This window comes from Rattus norvegicus, chromosome 5 (assembly GCF_021556685.1).
Source record: "Rattus norvegicus strain SHRSP/BbbUtx chromosome 5, alternate assembly SHRSP_T2T, whole genome shotgun sequence".
Classification (NCBI taxonomy): Eukaryota; Metazoa; Chordata; class Mammalia; order Rodentia; family Muridae; genus Rattus; species Rattus norvegicus.
In genome coordinates this window covers 129,278,089-129,301,369 of record NC_141538.1, presented here as the reverse complement: position 1 = coordinate 129,301,369, position 23,281 = coordinate 129,278,089, and the positions used below count along the sequence as shown (strand labels likewise).

Here is a 23,281-nt window from a genome sequence, read left to right as displayed (position 1 = left end):
CGGTTAGGAGCACCGACTGCTCGGGCTGGAGAGATGGCTCAGCGGTTAGGTGCACGGACTGCTCTTCCAGAGGTCCTGAGTTCAAATCCCAGCAACCACATGGTGGCTCACAACCATCTGTAAGGGAATCTGATGCCCTCCTCTGGTGTGTCTGAAGATAGCTACAGTGTACTCACATATAATAAATAAATAAATCTTTAAAAAAAAAAAAAAGGGCCTGCTCAATAAAATTAGAACAAAGAAATTCCCCAAGTCTAGAGAAAGAAATGGATATCCAAACACAAGGGGCATTTAGAACCCTCCAAACAAAACCAAAGAACTTCTTCCTAACGTGGTCAAGATGTCAAAACACAGAAACAACAGTAAACACTGCAAGAAAAAAAATGCCACTTACAATGGCAAACACAGAACATCAGACCTCTGCCAGAAATTCCAAAAGCCAGAAAAAAATAGAAAATGTATTCAGACTTTGAAAGGAAATGTTTGCGTACCAACATTGTCGTGTCCAACAAACCTATGTGGGTAAGTTGTTTTGTATTGTTGGATACAGCTAGAAATAACCCAGGCTGACCTCAAACTTAACAGCATCCCTGTACTAGCCTCAAGAGTACAGGACTGCAGGTATGAATCACATGACCAGGTCAAGGTTACCTTTTAAAATCAGCAGAGAAAGACATTTCAAGATAAGCACAAATGAAAACAATTCATGAATACCAAGTCAGCACTGCAGACAATAATTGTGTAGCTAGCTCTTCTGGTCACTACAACCAAATACTGACGGAAGCAGCTGAAGGAAAGGGAAGTTCATTTTGGACCGGGATTTTGGACTACAGTTTATGATAGCATGGATGGCAGGGAGGCCGAAGTGACTTGGTCCATGAAAATGGGTGCCTGTGCAGCAACTGCAACTGAGCAAAGAGAAGGACCCTGGGTTGTCTCCTACTCTTGTGTAAAACTAAGGTGTGGTGATGCCTATGATCAAAGTTTCAGTAGCTTTTGCTCAAAAGTAAAAAGACAGGAAAAGAGAAAATTGTAATGGTTGTGATATAATGAAGTCAAATACTTAATATATTCTTCCATTTTGAGTAAATTAGACTGAACATGTTAAGCTGAATAGACTCGAGGTTGTTTCCTACTCTGATTTTACAATAGGAATTTTAGGTTATTTCAAATTGATAGTACACATATTCAGGGAAGTGTGAAATTGCAGAAGTTCTTTGTATTACTAGTGAGGAGAGAGAGCTCTGAAATCTGAGGAATGCTTTGTTTCTGGTCTTCAAGGGATGCATCTTACAGGGAAGGAGGAGTTAATAGTTCTGTTTTGGAAGAAATGAAATGAGGTGGTCAAAGGTGTTGTAGAGAAGAATGTATGTGAAGGTGGTGATAATTCTCTGATTATTGATGAGGCTGTTCTTAGTTTACACTGAAAAAATATATATAGTTAGTTAAAAGAGATTTACCAGATTGGCTTACATGATAGGGGTTGCATAGTCAGTCCAGTAATGACTATCTGCATGCCAAAATTCCTAAGAACCCAGTAGCTTTTCAGTCTATGAAACTGGATGCACAGCAGTCCAAGTATGGGACTGAAAGGTCTGAAAGATTCCCTGAGAGTTGTTGCTCTTCAGTCCAGTTCTAAAGACAAAGAAACTAGATTTTAATATCAACAGTATGGCGGAGGCAGCATAACAGGACAGACAGGCTTACCAGCAGAAAATAAAAGCAGGCTGGAGGGCAGGGAAGGCTTGTTTCCCTCTGACCTTGTTCTTTGTTTATATTCTTACCATCATCATCTTGGTTCCCAGAAGTGAGAAGGAGAAATAGGTAGGATACCACCAATACAAGCTGTCTGCAGTGGGAACCCCTGCCTGGCAAGGAGAAAATCAGTGTTTCCCACTGTGGTGTCTTTGGGTATCAGGAGAGGGGCCCAGTGCCTCGGAGTAGTCAGTCAACACAAAATCAAGTGGATGCTACTTTTGTAGACTTTTTGTTTCTTTTTCGTTTTGCCATGTTTTGTCTTACTGGTATTTCTTTGCTTATTCATTTTAATTCTCAATTTCATAGGGAGGTTATCTTTGTTTCTTTGGGATTTTATTGTTGTCTTTTCTTTTTTTTTTTTTTTTTTTTTTTTTTTTAGACAAGGATTCTCTGTGTAGCCTCAGCTATCCTGGAACTCTACCTGTAAAAATTCTGTATAAACTTGCGGAGACCCACCTGCCTCTGCCTCCAGAGTGCTGGAACCTGGCTGTTTCTTTGTTTTTTTGTTTTTGTTTAAGAGAGAAAGAATAAAACTGAGTATGTAAGGAGATGGGGAGAATCTGGGGAAAGTCGGGGAAAAGGAAAAAATATGAGCAAAATATATGAAAATTTTTTTCAATTAAAACAATAGTGAAGGGCTGGAGGGATGGCTCAGCAGTTAAAAGCACTGACTGCTCTTCCAGAGGTCCTGAGTTCAATTCCCAGCACCCACTTGGTGACTCACAACCATCTGTAATGAGATCTGCTGGCCTCTTCTGGTGTGTCTGAAGCTACAGTGTACTCATATAAATAAAAATATAAAAAAAGAGGAAAAAAGAGGCAAAATAAAAAGAGATGGCCCAAGAAAGAGCCCCTAGAGTCTACCTCTAGTGTCTTCCACAGGGGCTGCGCTGAGCTCTTCCTGCCAGAAGCAGACCATCTTCTCACGGCATCCCTCATCTCACAAGTGTCCAGGACCATGGGGACATTGCATTCAAAGCACCGTACCTGCTTTCTAATTGATGGTCAAGGTTATATGCTTAATATCTAAAGGCAGAGCTAAGCTCAAGAAATAAGAGAACACATGGTGTCTGTCTTTATATCTCACTCATTTTATGGCTTCATCTATTTGCCTGTAAACTTTATGATTTACTTTTTCTTTAAAGCTGAATAGTGTTCAGTGTGTGCGTGTGTGTGTGCATGTGTGTGTGTGTGTGTGTGTGTGTGTGTCTGTCTGTCTGTCTGACATTTTTGTTCTCTATTCATCAGCTTAAATTGTTTCCATTTCCTAGCTACAGTGACTAGAGTGGCAGTGAGCATGGCTGAGCAAGTTATCTATGGAATAGTAAATCCTCTGAGCATATGCTGAAGAGTAGGCTAAATGGGTCATATAAGTAGCCACCTTTTTTAAATCCCATTTTGCAGAGGAGGAAACTGGGACAGAGAGGTCAATTAAGTTGCCCAAGGGCACACAGCTAGGTCATTACTAACAAAGCCAAGATCCAAATACACTCTTGTGTATTTGCTTGTCTAATGTGCCTCAGGACCCTTCAGCTCTTACCACCAGTTCTAGGACAAACAAATGCTTGGTGGTAGCTTGAAGCCTTCGGGCACTGACCCAGTTTGAGGTACACATGAGAAGCCAGGGGGCTGGACCATGGCTAATCAGGCCAGAACGTTGTTTTTTTTTTTTTTTTTTTTTTTTTTTTGGTTCTTTTTTTCGGAGCTGGGGACCGAACCCAGGGCCTTGCGATTCCTAGGCAAGTGCTCTACCACTGAGCTAAATCCCCAACCCCTAGGCCAGAATGTTTATTGCACATGATTGAAATCCTGAGTTAAAGTCCCCCAAACCCATGTGAAAGATAACTTCGGTCATACACAACTCCAGTGATGTAAAGGAACTGAGATAGGAGAATTTCTGAGCCACCTTTGTAGTTCCAGGTTCTATGAGGTATTTACCTTAAGGGAAGAGTGATAAAGCCGAGGCCCCAGTGTCCTCTCTTGGCTTCCATGCTCACGAGCATGCATTTGCAGACACCACACACCGCATAGCATTAGCACTCCCTTTTCAGAAGAGAGCTGTCTCTTTCCCTTGTGGACTTATGCAGTAAGTAACAGCTGGAGTCACCATGAGCATTCAACAGGGTTCTTGCTCTTGCCATGTCTGCTCAGCCCACCAAAATATGACCTGGAACTGTGGCTGCATACGTGCCAGGAGTATCTCCATCCGTGCATGCGGGACGAAGGGTCCATTAGGTTGAGCTAAGTGACCGTCCTTGAATGGTTGTTTCGAGACTATATAGCCAAAGGAAGAGGTCATTGTACATTCAAGCAGACTAACAAGTAAGCAAACAACAAAACCCTATTTAAATCTTCACCAAAAAAGGGCAGGAAAATACAAGAATATTGGAGAAGATGAACTTTTTGACAAATTCTCAGGAGAGGAACTGAGCCATTGCCAATGCTGTGGCTGGCGTAGACCCCAGAGCGCTCTACCACCAGCTGGGCTCCAACAGAAAGACCAGGCCAGGAAGCAGCCCCGACCCATTGTACCACGAGGGTCTTTCAGTGTTCGTAGAAAAGGAGCCTTCTGAACAGAAATACTCATGGGGGTCTTCACCAGAAAAAAAAAGGGGGGAAGAATTTTTATCCCCAAAGAAAAGGCTATATAGGAACTCATGAAAAAGAAAAAGTGATTCTGGACCCAAACCTAGAAAAGTCTTCGACCAGCACCTCTGACACTGGACTCTGTACTCCTGCAGCTGTGCTTGGTGTACACAGTTGACTCAAGCATAAACATTTGATGGAGAAGCAGCCAACATCAAAGGGGACAAGAGGCCTGCACAGAATGCACTCAGATGTAGGAAAGTGAAGCTAGTACTTGAGGAACATCCTGTCCCACACCTGTGGAAGGAGAGTCTGCAGCAAAACATCAAGAACATAACCATGACCCTGAAGAAATGTGCAAAGATTCTGGTGACCAACAACTCATAGAGTTCAGCCTGACTTTATCTGAAGCAGTGACCTTACAGCCATTGCTTTTCAGATAGGCAGAAAGTAAACCGGATGATTAAAAGTCTTAACAGAATCAAATTTATGGCCAGAAATGGAATTCTGGCTTTGATAGAGGCCCTGAGAGAAAATGACATCTTGACAGAGATCAGGATTGGCAATCAAACCAGGCAGCAGTGGCGTATGTTTTTAATCCCAGCATACAGAAGCAGGCAGATCTCTGAGTTCAAGATCAGCCTGGTCTATAGAGTGAGATTCAAGACAGCTAGGGCTACTCAGAAAAACCCTGTCTTAAACACACACACACACACACACACACACACACACACACACACACACACACACGATTGGCAATCAAAGGCAGAAGTTAAGAATAGCTGTAGAGATAGAGATTGTCCAGGTGACAGATGAGAACTTGAGGACCCTGGAGTTTGAATACCAGTTTATCAAGCAAGGCACAGATAGACAAGTGGGAGCTGCCATTACAAAGAATAGTGATCTGTTCATAAGGGGAGAGGTGAAGGAGACTTGAGATAAAGTTCACTAGAAAAGGTAAGGTTTCACCATGAAGCCGTTAAAAAGAAAGAACCAAGCTCTCCTTCTCTTCTCCGTAGATGCCCCACCCATTTGTGTCTGTGTGTCTGTGTTAGAGAGGGTATGCATGTGTACACAAGTATGTAGTCAGAGCTCAGGTCAACATGACCTGTCCTCCTCTGACATCTTCACCATGTATTTGGAGAGGGTGTATCAGGAACCTGGAGCCACTGTGTTGCCTAACTAGCCAGCCAGGAAACCCCTGCGACCTGTCCTTTTCACCTTCCAAACACTAGGTCACAGGGAAGCACCGTCATGCCGGGCTTTTACATGGGTCCTAGGGATCCAAACTCAGGACCTTGTGTGAAAGTCACTTATCGTCTGTGTCATTGCTCCAGCTCTCATTGAACCATTTTATCTAGTTATTCAGTTATGTTACCCAGGCTATCCTTTTTTTCCCCACTATTTTGTTATTTTTAAACAAAATCTCAGTCATTCAATTGTACTAATGAAGACTTGGGAGCCAGATGCTAGGGTGAAAGTTTGCTAGCTTAAGAGAGGCAGAGAAAAGTTCCCAGCTGACCTTCCTCCTCAGCCAATATCCTGCAGAAATGCCCCTCTCTCACTGTCTCAAATTTCTTTCAAACTGGATGTCCCTCCCTTCTACTTCCTGTGTGTGTCTCTATCCATCCTGACTTCTTACTCTCTATGGTTTTTCCTATGTTAACTTCCTGTTGACTGGTTGCTTGTTCCACCTCTTGACCTATGCTTAGCTTTATTTAACCCTGTTTACAATGAAAAGAAAGCTCTTGGATCAAAGGTGTGTGCTAGGGCTAAGCCACGCCACAACTAGAAACAGGTTTTTCCAGTAAATAACACAATCTCAGAGGTCACATTGTGATCAAATATCCTGCAACATGTCCCCCTTTTTGTCTAAATCAAAAAGAAAGATTTTAACTCTTAACATAGTAATGAAACTATTTCTACCAAACTTTTCACAGTATCCAGCTTGGTTGTATTTAGTAGTCTCAGTTCAAAGTTCTGTAAGATATTTGTGTCATTCTGTGGACTCAGCAATTTGAATGTCCTGAGCAGTTTGTAGTCCAAGCTGATCTTTGGGTAGTGTTTTTCAGCTTAGTGGCAATCCTGGCTAGGTAGAACACAGCAGTCAGCCCAAAGGTATCCACTATTTGGCAGAACGTAACAGAAGAGGCATGGGACTATTTTGCCCCAGTGGTTAGCGTTACCGCAATCGACGTGGATTTGTCATTGCAGAGCCCCATCATCCTCTTGGAGACCTCAAAGGTTAGTGTTAGGCATGGTCAGGGTCTATTGTAGAAAACTTAAACATTTTAAATGCCATTTTCAGCAGATATGGCATTCAAAAGGTTTAAGGACCATAATCTATTGAGTACATGTGAGGTACATGAACTTCGTTCCTGCTTGACTCACACCTACACATACAGGAAGCAAGTAGAAAATTATTCCTGAATTGGTAGTACTCTCTATGACTACTAGTTTCATGACAAAATAAGGGGTGTGTGTGTGTGTGTGTGTGTGTATGTAAATAGATCTTGAGATAATATTTATACCTTAAGCAAAGTTTTAGAGAGTCAAATGAACACTAAAAACATTATGAGATTAGTGTCAATAGAATAACCCCTTATTTTTTGTTTCCCTCTGTCCCATACCAGGTGGCTTTTCTGATATGAGACAGAGATTTTGGGTTTTCCTTTAACAAGAGGCATGAATGCGTTTAGAGGAGAGAGCCATGCTCCAACCCGAGCTTTTTTTTTTTTTTTTTTTAATTTTTTATTAGATGTATTTCTTTACTTATATTTCAAATGTTATTCCCCTTCCCGGTTTCCTGTCCATAAGCCCCTATCCCATCCCATCCCATCCCCCTCCCCCATACAGGTATTCCCCCCATACACCCTCCTTACTGCTCCCCAATATTCCCCTGTACTGGGGGTCCAACCTTGGCAGGACCAAGGGCTTCCCCTTCCACTGGTGCCCCAACAAGGCTATTCTCTGCTACATATGCAGTTGGAGCCCTGGGTCAGTCCATGTATAGTCTTTCGGTAGTGGTTTAGTCCATGGAAGCTCTGGTTGGTTGGCATTGTTGTTTTTATGGGGCTGCAAGCTCCTTCAACTCTTTCAATACTTCCTCTAATTCCCCCCAAGGGGGTCCTGTTCTCAGTTCAGTGGTTTGCTGCTAGCATTGACCTCTGTATTGGACATGCTCTGGATGTGTCTCTCAGGAGAGATCTATATCCAGTCCCTTTCAGCATGCATTTTTTAGCTTCACCAATCTTATCTAGTTTTAGTGGCTGTATATATATGGGCCACATGTGGGGCAGGCTCTGAATGGCCATTCCTTGAGTCGCTGCGCTAAACTTTGCTTCCGTATCCCCTCCTATGAATATTTCCCCCTTTTAAGGAGTGGGAGCATCCGCACTTTGGTCATCCTTCTTGAGCTTCCTGTGGTCTGTAGATTGCATCTTGGGTAATTCGAGCTTTTTGGCTAATATCCACTTATCAATAAGTGCATACCAAGTGTGTTTTTCTGTGATTGAGTTACCTCACTCAGGATGATATTTTCTAGTTCATTCCATTTGCCTACGAATTTCATGAAGTCACTGTTTTTGATAGCTGAGTTGTATTCCATTGTGTAGATGTACCACATTTTCTGTATCCATTCCTCTGCTGAAGGGCATCTGGGTTCTTTCAAGCTTCTGGTTATTATAAATAAGGCTGTTATGAACATAGTGGAGCACGTGTCTTTGTTATATGTTGGAGCATCTTTTGGATATATGTCCAGGAGAGGTATAGCTGGGTCCTCAGGTAGTGGAATGTCCAATTTTCTGAGGAGCCTCCAGACTGATTTCTAGAGTGGTTGGAAATCACTTAGCCATTCTGACTGGTGTGAGGTGGAATCTCAGGGTTGTTTTGATTTGCATTTCCCTGATGACTAAGGATGTTGAACATTTCTTTAGTTGCTTTTTTTGGCCATTCGATAATCCTCAGGTGAGAATGTTTTCTTTAGCCCTGTACCCCATTTTTTAATAGGGTTATTTGGCTCTCTGGAATCTAATTTCTTGACTTCTTTGTATGTTTTGGATATAAGCCCACTATCAGTTGTAGGATTGGTAAAGATCTTTTCCCAATCTGTTGGTTGCCGTTTTGTCCTAATGACAGTGTCCTTTGCCTTACAGAAGCTTTGTAGTTTTATGAGATCCCATTTGTCAATTCTTGATCTTAGAGCATAAGCCATTGGTGTTTTGTTCAGGAAATTTTCCCTAGTGCCCATGTGTTCGAGATTCTTCCCCACTTTTTCTTGTATTAGTTTGAGTATATCTGGTTTGATGTGGACGTCCTTGATCCACTTGGACTTAAGCTTTGTACAGGGTGATAAGAGTGGATCAATCTGCATTCTTCCACATGCTGACCTCCAGTTGAAACAGCACCATTTGTTGAAAATGCTATCTTTCTTCCATTGGATGGTTTTAGCTCCTTTGTCAAAGATCAAGTGACCATAGGTGTGTGGGTTCATTTTTAATTGAATGGGGACCACATAAAGGCCACTTGCCGCTTGTGTCTGGAGAGGGCAGCAGAGACAAGCATTTGGGAATCTGCTGTGGACTGGCCAGATGATGACAGAAAGAAAGAAGCAAGGGTCTTCCTGGGCTGTCCCTCCCCTGCGCGCATTGGTGGTTGTCCTTTCTAACATGGTGTTAGTGCTAATCCTGGTCTCCAAGCTGGGACTTCAGGCCATCAGCTGAGGTGGGTGATACCACTTGCCAGTTTACTCTTTTTCGTGGGACATTGTTTCTGATGATCCATCCTTTTTCTTCAAGTGTTTTACTTATCCAGTGGTCTCTAGCTTTCTTATTTGGATGATTTTATTCTCCTGGAAAAATAAAAGCAAAATCCTGCCCCAGCCCTAACTCTGGTGTGTTCCTTTTTGGCTATTTATATATTTACTAGGGCAAAATGTTATTTAACAACAGGAAAATATTATCTTTCAATTGAAAAAATTTAAAGTCCCATTCTCTTTATTTATAAATTCAATGTTTAAGTATATTTATATTTAGAGCACAAAAAATATTCACTTTAAACTTCAGCCTGTCTTTTCTAAAGCAGCCTTTACATTCAAATCACTATAATTCTTCTATGCCTGCCCCTGCCCCTGCTCCTGCCCCTGCCCGTGCCCCAGTATTAAGATTAAAGGCATGTACCTCCAAACCCCTCCTTGGCTAGGAATTCCTTAGGGTTGTCCTAGTTTAATTTGGTTTTCCATTTCTCATTATTATTTAGTGTTAGGTGTAAGCTTTTGTGTTTTTAGAATGTATAATCTATCATTCTTGCTGATTTGCTCTGAATTTTTTCTCCAGTCAATTTTAATATTCAGGTCTTAATTAAAGATGATGCCAATTTGTTCACTATTTCATTATTTTCAGACATTTTGCTTGCCTTGCCTGTATGAGCTCCATAAAATGGATGTCTTTGCGAAGCTTTATCAGGTTTTGTGGTTTCCGTTTCCATTTATGCCTCCCATGTCCAGGTATCTTTGACATGTATCTGCCAGTCAGTGGTTTTCCATTGCACACACACCATGAACTAGAGAAATTAGAGATTTTTCCTCATTGCTGATAGCCAATAGTGTTGCACTAACTCTGTGGTGCTTTCTTTGGTACTGGCCACTCTATCCCCAGTCTATAGGCTGCTGTTCTCCATTAGTTTTGGTTCCATCAGTAGTTGATGACCATCAGTAAACCGTGTATTAGCCAAATATTGTGAGCATTCTGTGGGTCCCCACAGTTCAATAGGTGCCTCTTTTGGAAGAGGGGTGAGCAGTTTAGACAACTAAGCTATTTCCTCAGTGGGGAAGGCATAGACCCTTTGCTTCCACATCCTTGTCACAAAGCAGTTCAGATAGGCACCAGTTCTACCCTGATACCTTTCCTGGCATGGCTAAGCCTACAAAGGGCTCTGCCTTTGAAGTATCCGATCCACCATTGTAAGGGCTGCCCTTATGACGCAAGGCAATGACTGAGTATGGTTTTTCCATGCCTCAAAAATATGTCCAGATTTGTTTCTCAAAGAGATTTAGAGCATGTGGGACCTCGTTACCAGACAGTTATAAGAAGTGGTAAGGCTGAATGAGCTCAAACTCCAGGAATCTCAAAAATGAGAATGGCAGAAGTAGAGCCATTACCTACCTGTCTCTGCCTGCTCTGGAACTCAGAACCATGACACCCCACTGAGGGACCATCTCAGTCAGTCACATAGCATAAAAAACCTCAAATTCTCCGTGCTAATGAGGCATCTAGATAGCCCCTGTGTATTCAGCCAATGAGTTTTCCCTCCCTGGGTATTCCTTCCTACAAAAGGTATTTAATCCCTGCTTCACCCCCCCCCCCAAAAAAAAGGTGTGTGCATTCATATCCACCATCAAAAAACCAGTATGAACAAGCAAGGATCGTCTCTTTATTAAGGGTTGCAGCTCGGGTGGAAGGCCTTCATCATAAAGAGCCACACCCAAAACCTCTGGGGAAGGTCTTCTCTCCTCCAGCCTCTCCATACTCTCAGAACTCACTCTCGGTTAGATCGGGTTCGCCCATCCTGGGCTCAGCCCTCTCCACCTGGCATGCAGATGCCTGGAGGGAAGGTGGACCTATGGACTCCTCACATTGGACTTTGCCCTGCCTTCTCCTGGCTGCAGAGAGAATAGTTATTCTCCATATATGGAAAATATTTGCAATAGAAGCCAACTGGCAAATGTTAGTGGAATCCTTTTTGCTTTATGAAGAGTCTCCAGTTGCCAAGTCACCAATATATCTGATATCCATAATTAGGATATCATCTGGTTTAGTATTAATTGGGTTCTATGCACAGAGATGAGCTTACAGTCACAAAACCTGCACTTTGTTCCTGTTCCCATTGGGAACTAGCTCCCTTTCTAGTAACCCTTTTGAGGGTCTTTATAATAGTCTGTAAATGTGATAATTGATTTCTCTAATATGCACACATGCCAATTAGGAACTGTACCTGAGTTTTGTCCCTGGTGGTGGGATTAAAGGTTTGTGCCACCACTGCCTTCTTCACTAACTCCAGAATTTAGAAAACAACTAATTTATAGAAATCATCCTATCTTTGCTGGGATTAAAGGCATGGCTACCATTGCCTGCTCAAATATTCTATCTTATCTTCAAATTGCTCCAACTCTTAGAGATTTAGAAAACAAGTTGAAACTATAGTAACCCTTAGAATTTATTTAGCACTATTTAAGTCTCTTAGCTGTGTTTTTTAATACTAAACAACAAAAATATCCTTTCCAAAAGCACTTCATTACAGTAAGGCAAGTGTGCCTTTGTTAAATTATTCAGAAATGTTATTTTTATTTTTATTTTTTCCTGCATGATCATATGAAAGGCATTTGTTAGTCTCTATAGGTTAGTTTGAATTGTCCAATGCTATCTGACTCTCCTTATTCAGTATGTCTCTGCTGTTCAAATCTATCTTTATCAATCTTGATTGTATCCACAGCTTTTTTCCTCCTGTGGAATCAAAGACAAAACCTCTTCCCCAACCGAACACATATCCCAGTTTCCATTCTGAGTACAGCACATCTTTAAACATACACAAGCTCTTTAACTCAACAGTTTAGAACAAAACTAGCCAATGTCTCTCTGCAGCTGTTGTTTTTGCTATGTACAACCTTAACAGTCTGTTTAATATTTTCCTCAGAAACATTTTTTATTTTATGGCTTGTTTCTGAGATTGGAGGAATGTTCGTCTATGTTTTTCCATTGCTACAACAAATCACGTTCCCATAAATTCATGACTCTACTAGCCATATATGGCTTTAATTTTTTCTGTTTGTCCTTCTGGCCCTATATACTTTTGAGGTTCAAATTGAACTTCTTCCAGGACCTCTTGAATGAGACTCACGGAGGTGATGATCAATGCAAAAGCAAGAGGAGTTTAATCATTCCAACATGTCAGGGTCATCCCACTTCAAGGGGAGACGACCCTCAGCAGAGTCAAACAGGGACTTATAGACCTTGCAAACAATTGGGGCAGAATTCAAACAGTGGTAACTAGGCAGGGGACTATCGATGGGACAAGCGACCTTCAAACTGACTTGTGGTCAATGGACTGTTCTGGACATGGGGGCGGCAGTTGGGAGTGGAGGGGACTTTGTTTGACGGTTGGGCTTGCAGTTGCTCCAGGAACTAAGCCAGCCCTACCCTCCCTGGAAGGAGGGTCTTTGTGCATGGAGGTCTGTGTGTGGGGAAGTCTCCCCTGGCCTTAGACTGACCCCAGCTCTGGCTCTTTCATGCTCAGCCCATCTTGGACTTTGTTTTACCTTAGAGTCCCAATCTCTAGAAGTTGATTATTCACCTCCTAAAGATGCCAATCTGGATGCCAAGATTTTACATCTGCTCCTGTGTCTACCAAACCATTTATTTGGTTTTGTTTGTTTGTTTGTTTGTTTGTTTGTTTTTTTGGCCACTGATCATTTTTAGCAGTTTGCCAAAGTATTTGTTTTCTTGTCTCTCCTGAATTTTTTGTTTTATCTACTGAAGCTATTCTGTCCTTGATTACATCCAGAACATTGTTGTTTTTAACAACAGGTATTACATTTTTTAACTGCTCTATAGATGAGTTTCTCCAACCAACACTAACAGGAAATGATTGGATCAAATTGAATATCAGGGCCTGAGGGAGGTCCCCTAGGGTATTTTCCCATGGCAAAGGATTAACTTGACTGTCCCTTGTTGATCTGCATTTATTAGTACAATAACAGCCTTTGCCACTCTTTCTGTTAGGGCCTTCTTTTTGGATTATCTCTAGAAAAAAACATTGTTTCTAGGAACACCTTGCCTACAGCCCCTTTCCAGATGACCTTGATTACCACAATTAAAACATCTGATGTTTTGATTTTTTGTAAAAATTGTAGAAATTACTTCTATCAGAGTGGCATCATAAACATGAGATTCAATATCACCCGTATTTCTAATCCATTCATTTATTGGTGCTAATCTCACCTTTAAAGGCCTAATCACCCTTTTGCATTCTGAATTAGCATTTTCAGAAGCCAATGATTTCAATTGGTATTTTTCTGACTTCAGAATCTGATAGTATTCTATTTACAGCTGAAATCAATCTTTGCAAAAAATGTAAGTAAAGGCTTCTTTTAGGCCTTGTATAATTTTAGTACATGACTCAGACATCTTTCCTGATTGATTCTTCAACCTTGTCCCAAGCATTTAAACAACACAGTGTCAAGGTATGATCATCAAATTCAAGCTGCCTTTGTAACTCAGCATATTAATCTTTACCTAGCAGCTGAGCTTGGGAAATATTGATACTTCTAGCCCTATTTCATTGTTCTATGCCCCTAACTTCCTCTTCCCACCATGTTTGCCATTGTATCTGAGAACCCTCTAATATTGCTGTTGCCAAATCTTTTAGTCTTGAGGGATAATTCTGTTGAGTTGCCCATGAATTAAGTGCTTCACATAGGGTGAATACACACCATACAAAACTATCATTTCCTTAATTTTCCTCAAGTCTGTCTATAGGATTCCATTTAATTTCTTCATAACCTTGGGGGTGCCCATTGTCTGCTGGTAGTTCTTGTACAGTATCTGGATAAACTAAGGTTGGTTTTCTAACAGCCTTGGTCACCCCTTTTAGTTTCATCATATGGTGGTACTACAGGTTCTTGTCTAAATTCCTCTGTCTGTGTCTGAGTCTTTTTGTTATTTTCATCTATAAGTCTTTCTAAAGCTTGTATCTTAACTATATTTCATATTTAGCACAAGAAAACCACACTATGGCTATTAAGGGTAAATGTGAATTACCAGACCAATAGGAATTTTAGTCTGTATTATGCCAATCTCAGTTAAGTAATTTATCTTTCATTTTCTGCTACTATTTCACACCATGTAAAGTGGCACTAGATAGGGTCCTAACACCCTATATTATGATATTTTCCATGCTTAAGGTGTGAGAGATTTTTCTTTTCAATATTACTTAACTCTCTCCTTGAGGACTTCCCAGGTGACTTTACCAAATCTGGTGGCTTCTCATTTGGTCTACAGCTGGCATGATTTCTCTGTCCATGTGATCCTGCAGTGGGAGCACTAAATGTTGTTGGGTGGGTTGTTTGTTTGTTTGTTTGTTTTAAACAAAATCTCAATTCTTCAATTTTACCAATGAAGACCTGGGAGCCAGATGTTAGGGTGAAAGCCTGCTAGCTCAGAGGCAGAGAAAGCTCCCCGCTGACCTTCCTCCTCAGCTGGTATCTTAGCAAGAAGGCTCCTTTCTCACTGTCTCAAGAAACCTCCTTCAAACTGAACATCCCTCGCTTCTACTTCCTGTGTGTCTCTCTGTCCATCCTCCTGACTCCCTCTTACTCAGGGTTTGTTTCTTAATAATTTTATGTTCACTTCTCTTGCCTGTGTTTCGCCTGTAGTTGCCTTTATTTAGTCCTGTGATTAACATTCAAGCAGAGTTCTTCAGTTAAAGGAGAGTGCGAAGGCTGAGCCTCACCGCAACTCAGAGCAGATTTCCCAGTGAGCGACACAATCCCAGGGATCCGTGTTATCCAATCTCCTGTAACTCACCCATCTGAGAGTCTTAAATATACACCTGCTTAGTTGTCAGGTAACACTCGTGCAAGTGAAGTGACAGAGATCTTAGTGACAACACTGAAACCGATTCTGCCTGTAGCAGTTTAAATGAGAATGGTCCCATAGGCTCACCTATTTGAATTCGTGATCCCCAGTTACAGGAACTGTTTGGGAAGAATTGGGATGTGCGGCCTTGTTGGAATAGGTGCACTTGTTGGAGTTTTGTCACTGGGGCTGGGCTTGAGATTTCAAAAGCCCATGCCAGGCCCAGTCTCTTTCTCTTTCTCTCTCTTGGCTTATAACTTGTGGATCAGATGTGTGCTCTCAGTTACTTTCCCAGCACATCTGCCTGCCGTGCTACCCACCATGATGAGAATGGACTAATCCTCTGAAATGGTAAGCCAGCCTCCAACTAAGTGCTTCCTTCCATAAATTTTCTTGGTCATGGTGTTTCTTCACAACAATAAAACAGTCTCTAAGACACTGACCACCTTCATACTGCCTTGACTTACTTTCCTACATGAACTATTTTTAACCACTAAAAGAGGATTTAGTCTATATATTTGTAATTGCAGAGACCAATCTCTGTTTTCACGCATTGCTTTGAGTTAGGATAAGTATGTCAGCTTACCACACGAGATGTTTATATTGTCACTCTTTCACTGGGTAAGAAAATATTACAGTTTAGCACAAATTCTTGTTTAATTCCAGAGCAATCAATAAATAGGTGGGGTGTCGGGGAGTAGTCCTAAGTCTAGGCACAGTGGTACATGCTTATACTCCCAACACTTGGGAGGCTGAGAAAGAAGGATCATGAGTTCAGAATCAACCTGGACTCCATAGTAAGATCATGTCTCCATAAAATAAAAGAAAAAGAAAGAGAAAGTGAGTGAGGGAGTGGTACTTTTGCAAGTAAGAAGCATATTTGGGTACCATTAGGAAGGGAGGCAAGACAGAAAACTTAGTTCAGGGCTAGGGCATCAGAAACATGATTCTAAGTGGTAGACAAGATAAAGTGTGACATCTGAGCTGGGCTTTGAAAATTATATGGAAATAATCGAAGTGATTAAGATTACATGAAATCTAGGTATGTCTAGAAAAAATGTAGTTAGAAAATTACTATAGAGAAAGTCTATACATTAATATGGAGAAAGGGATAGATAGAAGAGATAGAATTTAAACTTCTGGAGTACAGAAATAACCAAATAAGACAGTCAAGCACTTATGTAATCAGGTGGTAGCATAAGTCTATTTCATGGTTAGTAAAAATCTATCTGAGAAAATCTTCTTTTGCAAATGAACATAGTGAAAGTAAAATATGGTAATTCAGCTCTTGGAGGAATAGAAGTTTACCATGTTGGACTTGAAACTAGCATCCAGATAAATCAAGGAAATGATTTCCTTCAATGCCAGGTAATTTATTCAGGATGTTTGAATTGGACATGTTTCTTTTTTTCTTTTAATATTCATTTTATTTATATGAGTACACTGTGGCTGTCTCCAGACATACCAGAAGAGAGCACCAGATCTCATTGCAGATGGTTGTGAGCCACCATGTGGTTTGTGGGAATTGAACTCAGGACCTCTGGAAGACCAGTCAGTGCTCTTAACCACTGAGCTATCTCTCCAGCCCTGGACATGTTTCTTAGTCTGCTTAGTGTAGATACAATTAGAAGTCTCTTCAGCTCAATGCTTTGGAGGAAATGGTAGATGTGGCATTCTTTAAATCGCTACGTGCAAGTCATCTCCCTTTCACATGATACAAATGTAAATTGCAAATGATAAATTTGTCTCACAGTTGACTCTGGCTAAGCATTAAACCAACTGATTCAAGTTGTTCCCATGTAGAAAGTACTGCTTCTTAGATAGCAAGGTCTGACCACCTGGAATTTGATCCCCTGGGACCTACATGGCAAAAGGAAAGAACCAACTCCATAGAGTTGTCCTCTGACCTGCACACACACACACACACACACACACACACACACACACACACACACACACACACTAAAATAAATTAAAAATGTTTATTTAAAAAATAGGGGCTAGAGAACTGGCTCATGTTGCGTCCTTGCACAGACCCCCAAGGATGGACCTATCTAGGGCAGCCAGGGAATGGAAAGACACACAAAAAACCTGAGATCAGATGGTTTGTGGTCTTGGATGAAAAACTTCAGCACCCTAGAAGTTCAGACTATTTATTGTGTACAGTTAAACTGGGAGGTGGGGTTATTACATATAGATAAACAAAGAGGCAGGGTTTGTGGTATCCAGCTGGATCAAGTTTAACTAATCTCAGTGGCAACAGTCTTGTGGACATTTTTTGCACACACTGTCAGCATCCACACTTGGGCCAAAAGGGTAGTTTGCCATTTTCCTATGGCTAGCCCAGGGAACACTGCTATTTTTCCCTTTGTCTCAGGCTTTGGAGTCCTTGACATGACCCCGTATCAAAAGTATATATTCATTCAGAACCTCAATATTCAAAGCTTCTTCCACCCCCATCAGACTTAGCAGTTGAGAATACTTGCTGCTCTTATAGAGGACCTGGGCTCATTTCCGAGCACCACATGATAGCTCATAACCATTTCTAACCCCAGGTCCAGGGATCTGATGCACTCATCTGACCTCATTGTACACCAAGCATTGTACACCTTCTGAAGAAGGTGCTCACATATACATGAGGCATAAATAAATAAAAAAAGTCTTTGAAAGGGCTTAGCAGTTAAGAACACTTTCTGCTTTCGTGTAGACACAACTACACATAATTAAAAGTAACTTTTAAATTAGAAAATAAATTAACCTTTGAGGGCTTCCTAGAATGCTGCCTAGTATGTGGGAAGATCAAAGTTTGGTCCCCAGCAGCACATGAAGCAGGAATGGTGGCACACGTCTGTAATCCCAGGACTCAGAAGGTAGAGGCAGGAAGATGAAAAGCTGAAGATCATTGGCTGCACACCACTGAGGCCAGCAAATATCTACTTTAAAACTTACAAACAGAGCTGTGGGGTAATGACTTCAGGTTGTATTGATGCCTACAGTTTAATCAGGGAGGCGAAGGTTTACACTGTGAAAACTGTAAGAGGTGCAGAAAGAAGCTGAAGAACAACTAGATATGCAGATGACCTCATGTCCCTGAAACTCCAAGCCGACACAGTCACACTGCTCAGCATGCTCTGCAGAGTTCATAGAAACCTCACATTTTCACAGCCTTTCTTTGAAAAATAAAAACACCAATACTTGACATTCAGGGAAGTGTAATGGGTCTCAAATAACAATTCTGAAATGGTTTTAGAGATGGAGAATAAAGCTTGAATAAATCTTTAAAATGTATTACAAGGGTATACAGTGCTGTGCTGGCACAGAATAGAGTTTAGGCCTGAGAAATCCTTGTACGTGTGGTCAGTTGGTGTGAACAAGGATGTTGTGGATACCAAATGGCAAGGGACATGTTTCCACAGATGGCTCTAAAATAACTGAATTTCCACACAGAAGAGAATGATATTGTACCCCATCCCTCCTCAGATTATATACAAATCAACTCAAATGAACCAGCAAGCATGGTCTGAAACCTCTCTTCCTACTGGACATAATAGTTTTTATATAAGCCTAGTTTCACCTTACACTAAGAATGTCATGAGAGTGTGGGTTAATTCTGCCACTTGTCGAGTAGATAGTGAAACACAAAAGCTTTGGACTCCAAAAACAAAGAATCCTCTGGTTCTACAACATAGTCATAGCACCATTCTCTTTTGTATATCATCTGACTCACAAATCTACTCAGGTCAGGTTACACATCTTATGCATCTCATACTTCTCGTGCTGACTCATCCTGCTGACGCAGAATAGAAGGGATATGGGAAGGGAGGAAGCCCCTCACTCTGAAGTTTAGTTAGCCTTTCCTAGTGCCTGGCAGTCAAAAAACTGAAACACAGCTGATAGTTTGCTAAACACATCTCAAGCAAGGATGTTAAAAACAAGTGAATTTTGCTTACATGGAGCCAGAATCAAAATGGACCAGCAAACTAAATAAACGTAGTAAAACCATAAAGTTATACAGTATGACCCCAGCACCGGGAGGCAGACAAGAGGGTTAAAAGACAAAGCAGTTTTCTGCCGCATGGCTGTGGAGTGAGTTGGAAGCCAGCCTGAACTACATGAGACAATATCTCATAACCCTTGCCCCTGCAGAAATAAAAGAGAACAGGCATATAACTCAACAGCAAAAAGTAAAAAATGTCATCACAGTATGAGCAAAGGGCTGTGTCTTGGGCACTGTTTTGTTGCTGTGAAGACACTATCTCCAAGGCAATTCTTATAAAAGAAAGCATTTAATTGAGGACTCAGATATTTATTTTATTTTCATCATGGTGGGGAACTTGGTGGCATCTTGGCAGGTGCTGGACCAGAGAGGTACACCCTGGTCTGTAGTCTGAGAAACAGTCTCTGGGGTTGGCATGGGTTTTTGAAACCTCAAAGCTCATCCCCAGTGATACACTTCCTCCAACAAGGCCACATCTCCACATCTTTCTAATCCTTTCAGATAGTGCTATACTCTAGTGACTAAGAATTAAATATATGAGCCTATGTGGGCCATTCAAAGCACAACAGACTATATAGTTATTTTTCAAAGATAGGGAGTCTTTCTCTCTCTCTCTCTCTCTCTCTCTCTCTCTCTCTCTCTCTCTCTCTCACATACACACACACACACACACACACACACACACACACACACACACACACACACTCTTTTTTAAAAAGGAAGTACTGAGGTGGGTGGTGGTAGCACACACCTTTAATCCCAGCACTCAAAAGGCAAGAGGCAGGCAGATCTGTGAGTTCAAGGCCAGCCTGGTCTACAGGGCAAGTTCCATAACAGACAGCACTACAGAGGGAAATTCTATCTCAAACAAATAAACAAAACCAAAAGAAAAACAAACCCTGTTATATGTTATAATTTGAATGAGCCTTCAAAACATTGTGCTGATGGCTAGAGATGTGGAGTGGTGGCTTGGCGGTTAGGAGCATTTGTTTTGCAGAGGACCCAGGCTCAGTTCTAAGTAGCCACATATTAGTTCACAACTATTCACAACTCTAGTTCTAAGGGAGTTGGCTTTTTCTTCTACCCCCACAGACACCAGCCACACACATGGTACATATACATATATTCAGACAAAGCACAATTCACATAAAAATAAATATAAAAAATAAAAAACCAAATGCTGAGTGAGCATAGCTAGATTGATGGTCACATTTTGTGTGGTTTAGTTTACATGAGTACTGGGGATGGATGAATGCATAGAAACAGAGCAGATGAATGGGTACAGGAAGGAAATGGTGTTGCTACTTACTATAGAGAAAGAAACAGAGACTGTAACAAGCTTCAGATTAATTGTTGAAAGGATAGGGCATTAAAAAAGAGCAGTAAGTTAAACAGATGTAAAAACATAAAGGAAAAACAGGGGAAAGGAACATTAACTTAATCTTGCTGGAGTTTAATATCCAGGGAAGTTTGGTCTTTTTAAAAGAAAATGGCCCAGGAACTTTCTTTTTCTCGTGTGTGCATATGCCTGTGCACATGCAAACACCAAAGCAGGATGCCATGTGTCCTGCTCTGTCACACTCCACAGAACCTAATGGCCACGAAGTCCCAGCAAACCCCCTGCCTCTGACCCTCCTACACACAGGAGTTACAGACGGTCATAACCATCCCTACCTTTTCATCACAAGTGCTGGGATCTAAAACTCAGGTATTTACACTTGCCCAGTGAGTGCTCCAGGCAACCACATCCCTAGCTCCCCAGGTGCTTTTCCGTGCTACATTTATCTTTTTTAAGATTTATTTATTTATTTTATGTATGTATGAATGAGCACACTGTAGCTGTCTTCAGACACATCAGAAGAGGGCATCGGATCTCATTATAGATGTGGTTACTGCGAATTGAACTCAGGACCTCTGGAAGAGCAGTCAGTGCTCTTAACCGCTGAGCCCTTTCTCCAGCCCTCAAGTTAAATTTATAGTTACCACCTTTACTGTTTTGAAAAGGATTCAACTGAACATTAAAATTCATTAAAGAACTCAAACATATGTTATTAAAATTAACTAAATGAATTTCATAAATGTCTGGAGAAAAGTCTCAGTTTTGATGTTGAAGAATGTGGAAGATGCAGTTAAACTGGGACATTCTTCTAGAAATAGAATTTTAGGGTGTGTGTCCTCACAGAATGCAGCGGACTAGGAGAAACTACACTTAACTGAACTAGTTTGTGTTAATTGGATTCAGTAAACTTGGGAAAGACAAAACAGTTGGACATGGTGATGCACACCTTCAATCCTAGCACTCTGAAGACAGGCAGGTGGGTGTCTATGAATTCAAGGGCAGCCTGGTTCACATAGGAGTGCGACCATGTCTCAAACAACAGCAACAGCAACAGCAACAGCAACATAAATGCAAAATATGCATTGGTTATATGTCTAAATTACATAGGGAGCTTAATGTATTTCTAAACTAATTGTGACTGACTTTTTGTCTTTGAGAAGGTGGTAGTTTACCACATTAGAAAAATTGCCCTTTCTTGCAAAATAAGATTTGCCCTCCTCTTTGATTGCAGATGATGAAAGCCATGAACAAATCCAATGAGCACGTCCTGGCAGGAGGTGCCTGCTTCAATGAAAAGGCAGATTCTCATCTTGTGTGTGTACAGAACGATGATGGGAACTATCAGACCCAGGCCATCAGTATTCACAATCAGCCCAGGAAAGGTAAACAGTCAAACTACTGGAGGAGTCTTTCACTCATTCATTCATTCATTCATTCATTCAATCAAAAGGTTTATTATTATACATGTATGGGTGTTTTGCCTACATTTTTGTCTGCTTCCACCAAAGTCCAGAAGAGTGCACTGGATCCCCTGGGTCTAGAGCTCCAGACATTGCAAGCCAACCACAATGGGTCCTGTGGAAGAACAGCTAATGCTCTTAACCACTGAACCATCTCTCCAGCCCCTACTCTATTTTAATTATTAAAGTTTGTAGCAGGGTCCCACCATCTACTGCCAGCTGACCTGGGATTCATTATGTGCATTAGGCTGGCCTCTGCCTAATGAGTCGCTGAGATTAAAGGTGCCATCACAGCTGGCACAGTGGAGATGCTTTAGAACAGGTTATTCTGTTGAAGTATTGGATGTCCCACATCCCCACCACTGACTTTATAGTAGATATATGACCACAAATTAACTTTTTTCAAGTATATTTTGAGGATTAGTTTTCCTACTCAAGTAGCTATCTGGCTCTTTGAGTCTTAAAATTTGCAAAAGGAATCTTTGTTATAGTGGGAATCTTTTTTTTTTTTTTAAACTGTCAGGGCTGGAGAGATGGCTCAGCAGTTATGCGCCCATACAGCTCTTTCCTTTTTTCATTCACTCATCCTTTTATTTGTTTTTCAAGACTGGGTTTCTCTGTGTATTCTGGGCTGTTCTGAAACTTGCTTGAGATCTTCCTGCCTCTGCCTCCACCTCCCAACTGTTGGGGTTAAAGGCAAATGTCACCACACCTGGCTCAGTACAGCTCCTTCAGAAGACATTTATTTCCTGCACCCACACAGGGCACGGGGAGCCACCTGTAATCCAACCCCAGGGGAATCCAGTGCCTCTGGGCCCTACATGTACCTGCACGATCTCACATGTGCAGGCACACTCACAGTCTCTCCCTCCCTCCTCTCTCTCTCTCTCTCTCTCTCTCTCTCTCTCTCTCTCTCTCACACACACACACACACACACACACACACACACACACACACACACAATTTAAATAGTAAAAAGTAAATATTTTTAAAAGAAAATATAAGAGCTGTCTTCAGATACTAACGGGCCAGCATCGGTACCTGAAACTGAGACTAGGCTCTGTATTGAGAGTAAGTGTACTTCAGAGATGCAGATGAATCAGCTCATTTGCACCTAAAGGAAGACTTTGGTTCTGAATGTGGGCTCACCACTTACAAAGGAAGACTACTGTCAGATAGGGCTTCCGACCTGAAATCTTGTTCCGATCACAGTACCCAAAGTGTTCCTCCAGTCCTGTGATTTGAAATGGTCACATTGTCAGGTCTGGTGCGGTGTAGAGAGATCCTGTCTCAAAACAGTTATGTATGTAGAGGTAGGTAGGTAGGTAGGTAGGTAGGTAGGTAGGTAGGTAGGTAGATAGATAGATAGATAGATAGATAGATAGATAGATAGAATGATAGATGGAGTATTTATATAAAGTCTTAAATCTGGAAAACCTGTGTTAAATCATTTTAAGCCATTTGACACTTTGCCTTCAGTCTTTTGACAGCTGATGCTTGTCTGGTTTTCTC

General features: G+C 41.4%; 1 protein-coding gene across 13 annotated transcripts in view; it reads left to right on the top strand.

Moving 5' to 3' along the window:
- The window catches only part of Zfyve9 (zinc finger FYVE-type containing 9), a 159,024-nt gene that overhangs the window by 117,975 nt on the left and 17,768 nt on the right, over positions 1-23,281 (top strand). For 12 of the 13 annotated variants that reach the window (XM_087549172.1, XM_087549166.1, XM_087549175.1 and 9 more), the window contains 1 exon segment: positions 21,540-21,690. In XM_087549172.1, coding sequence (XP_087405298.1) covers positions 21,540-21,690 — 151 coding nt within the window. 13 annotated transcript variants of the gene reach the window in all.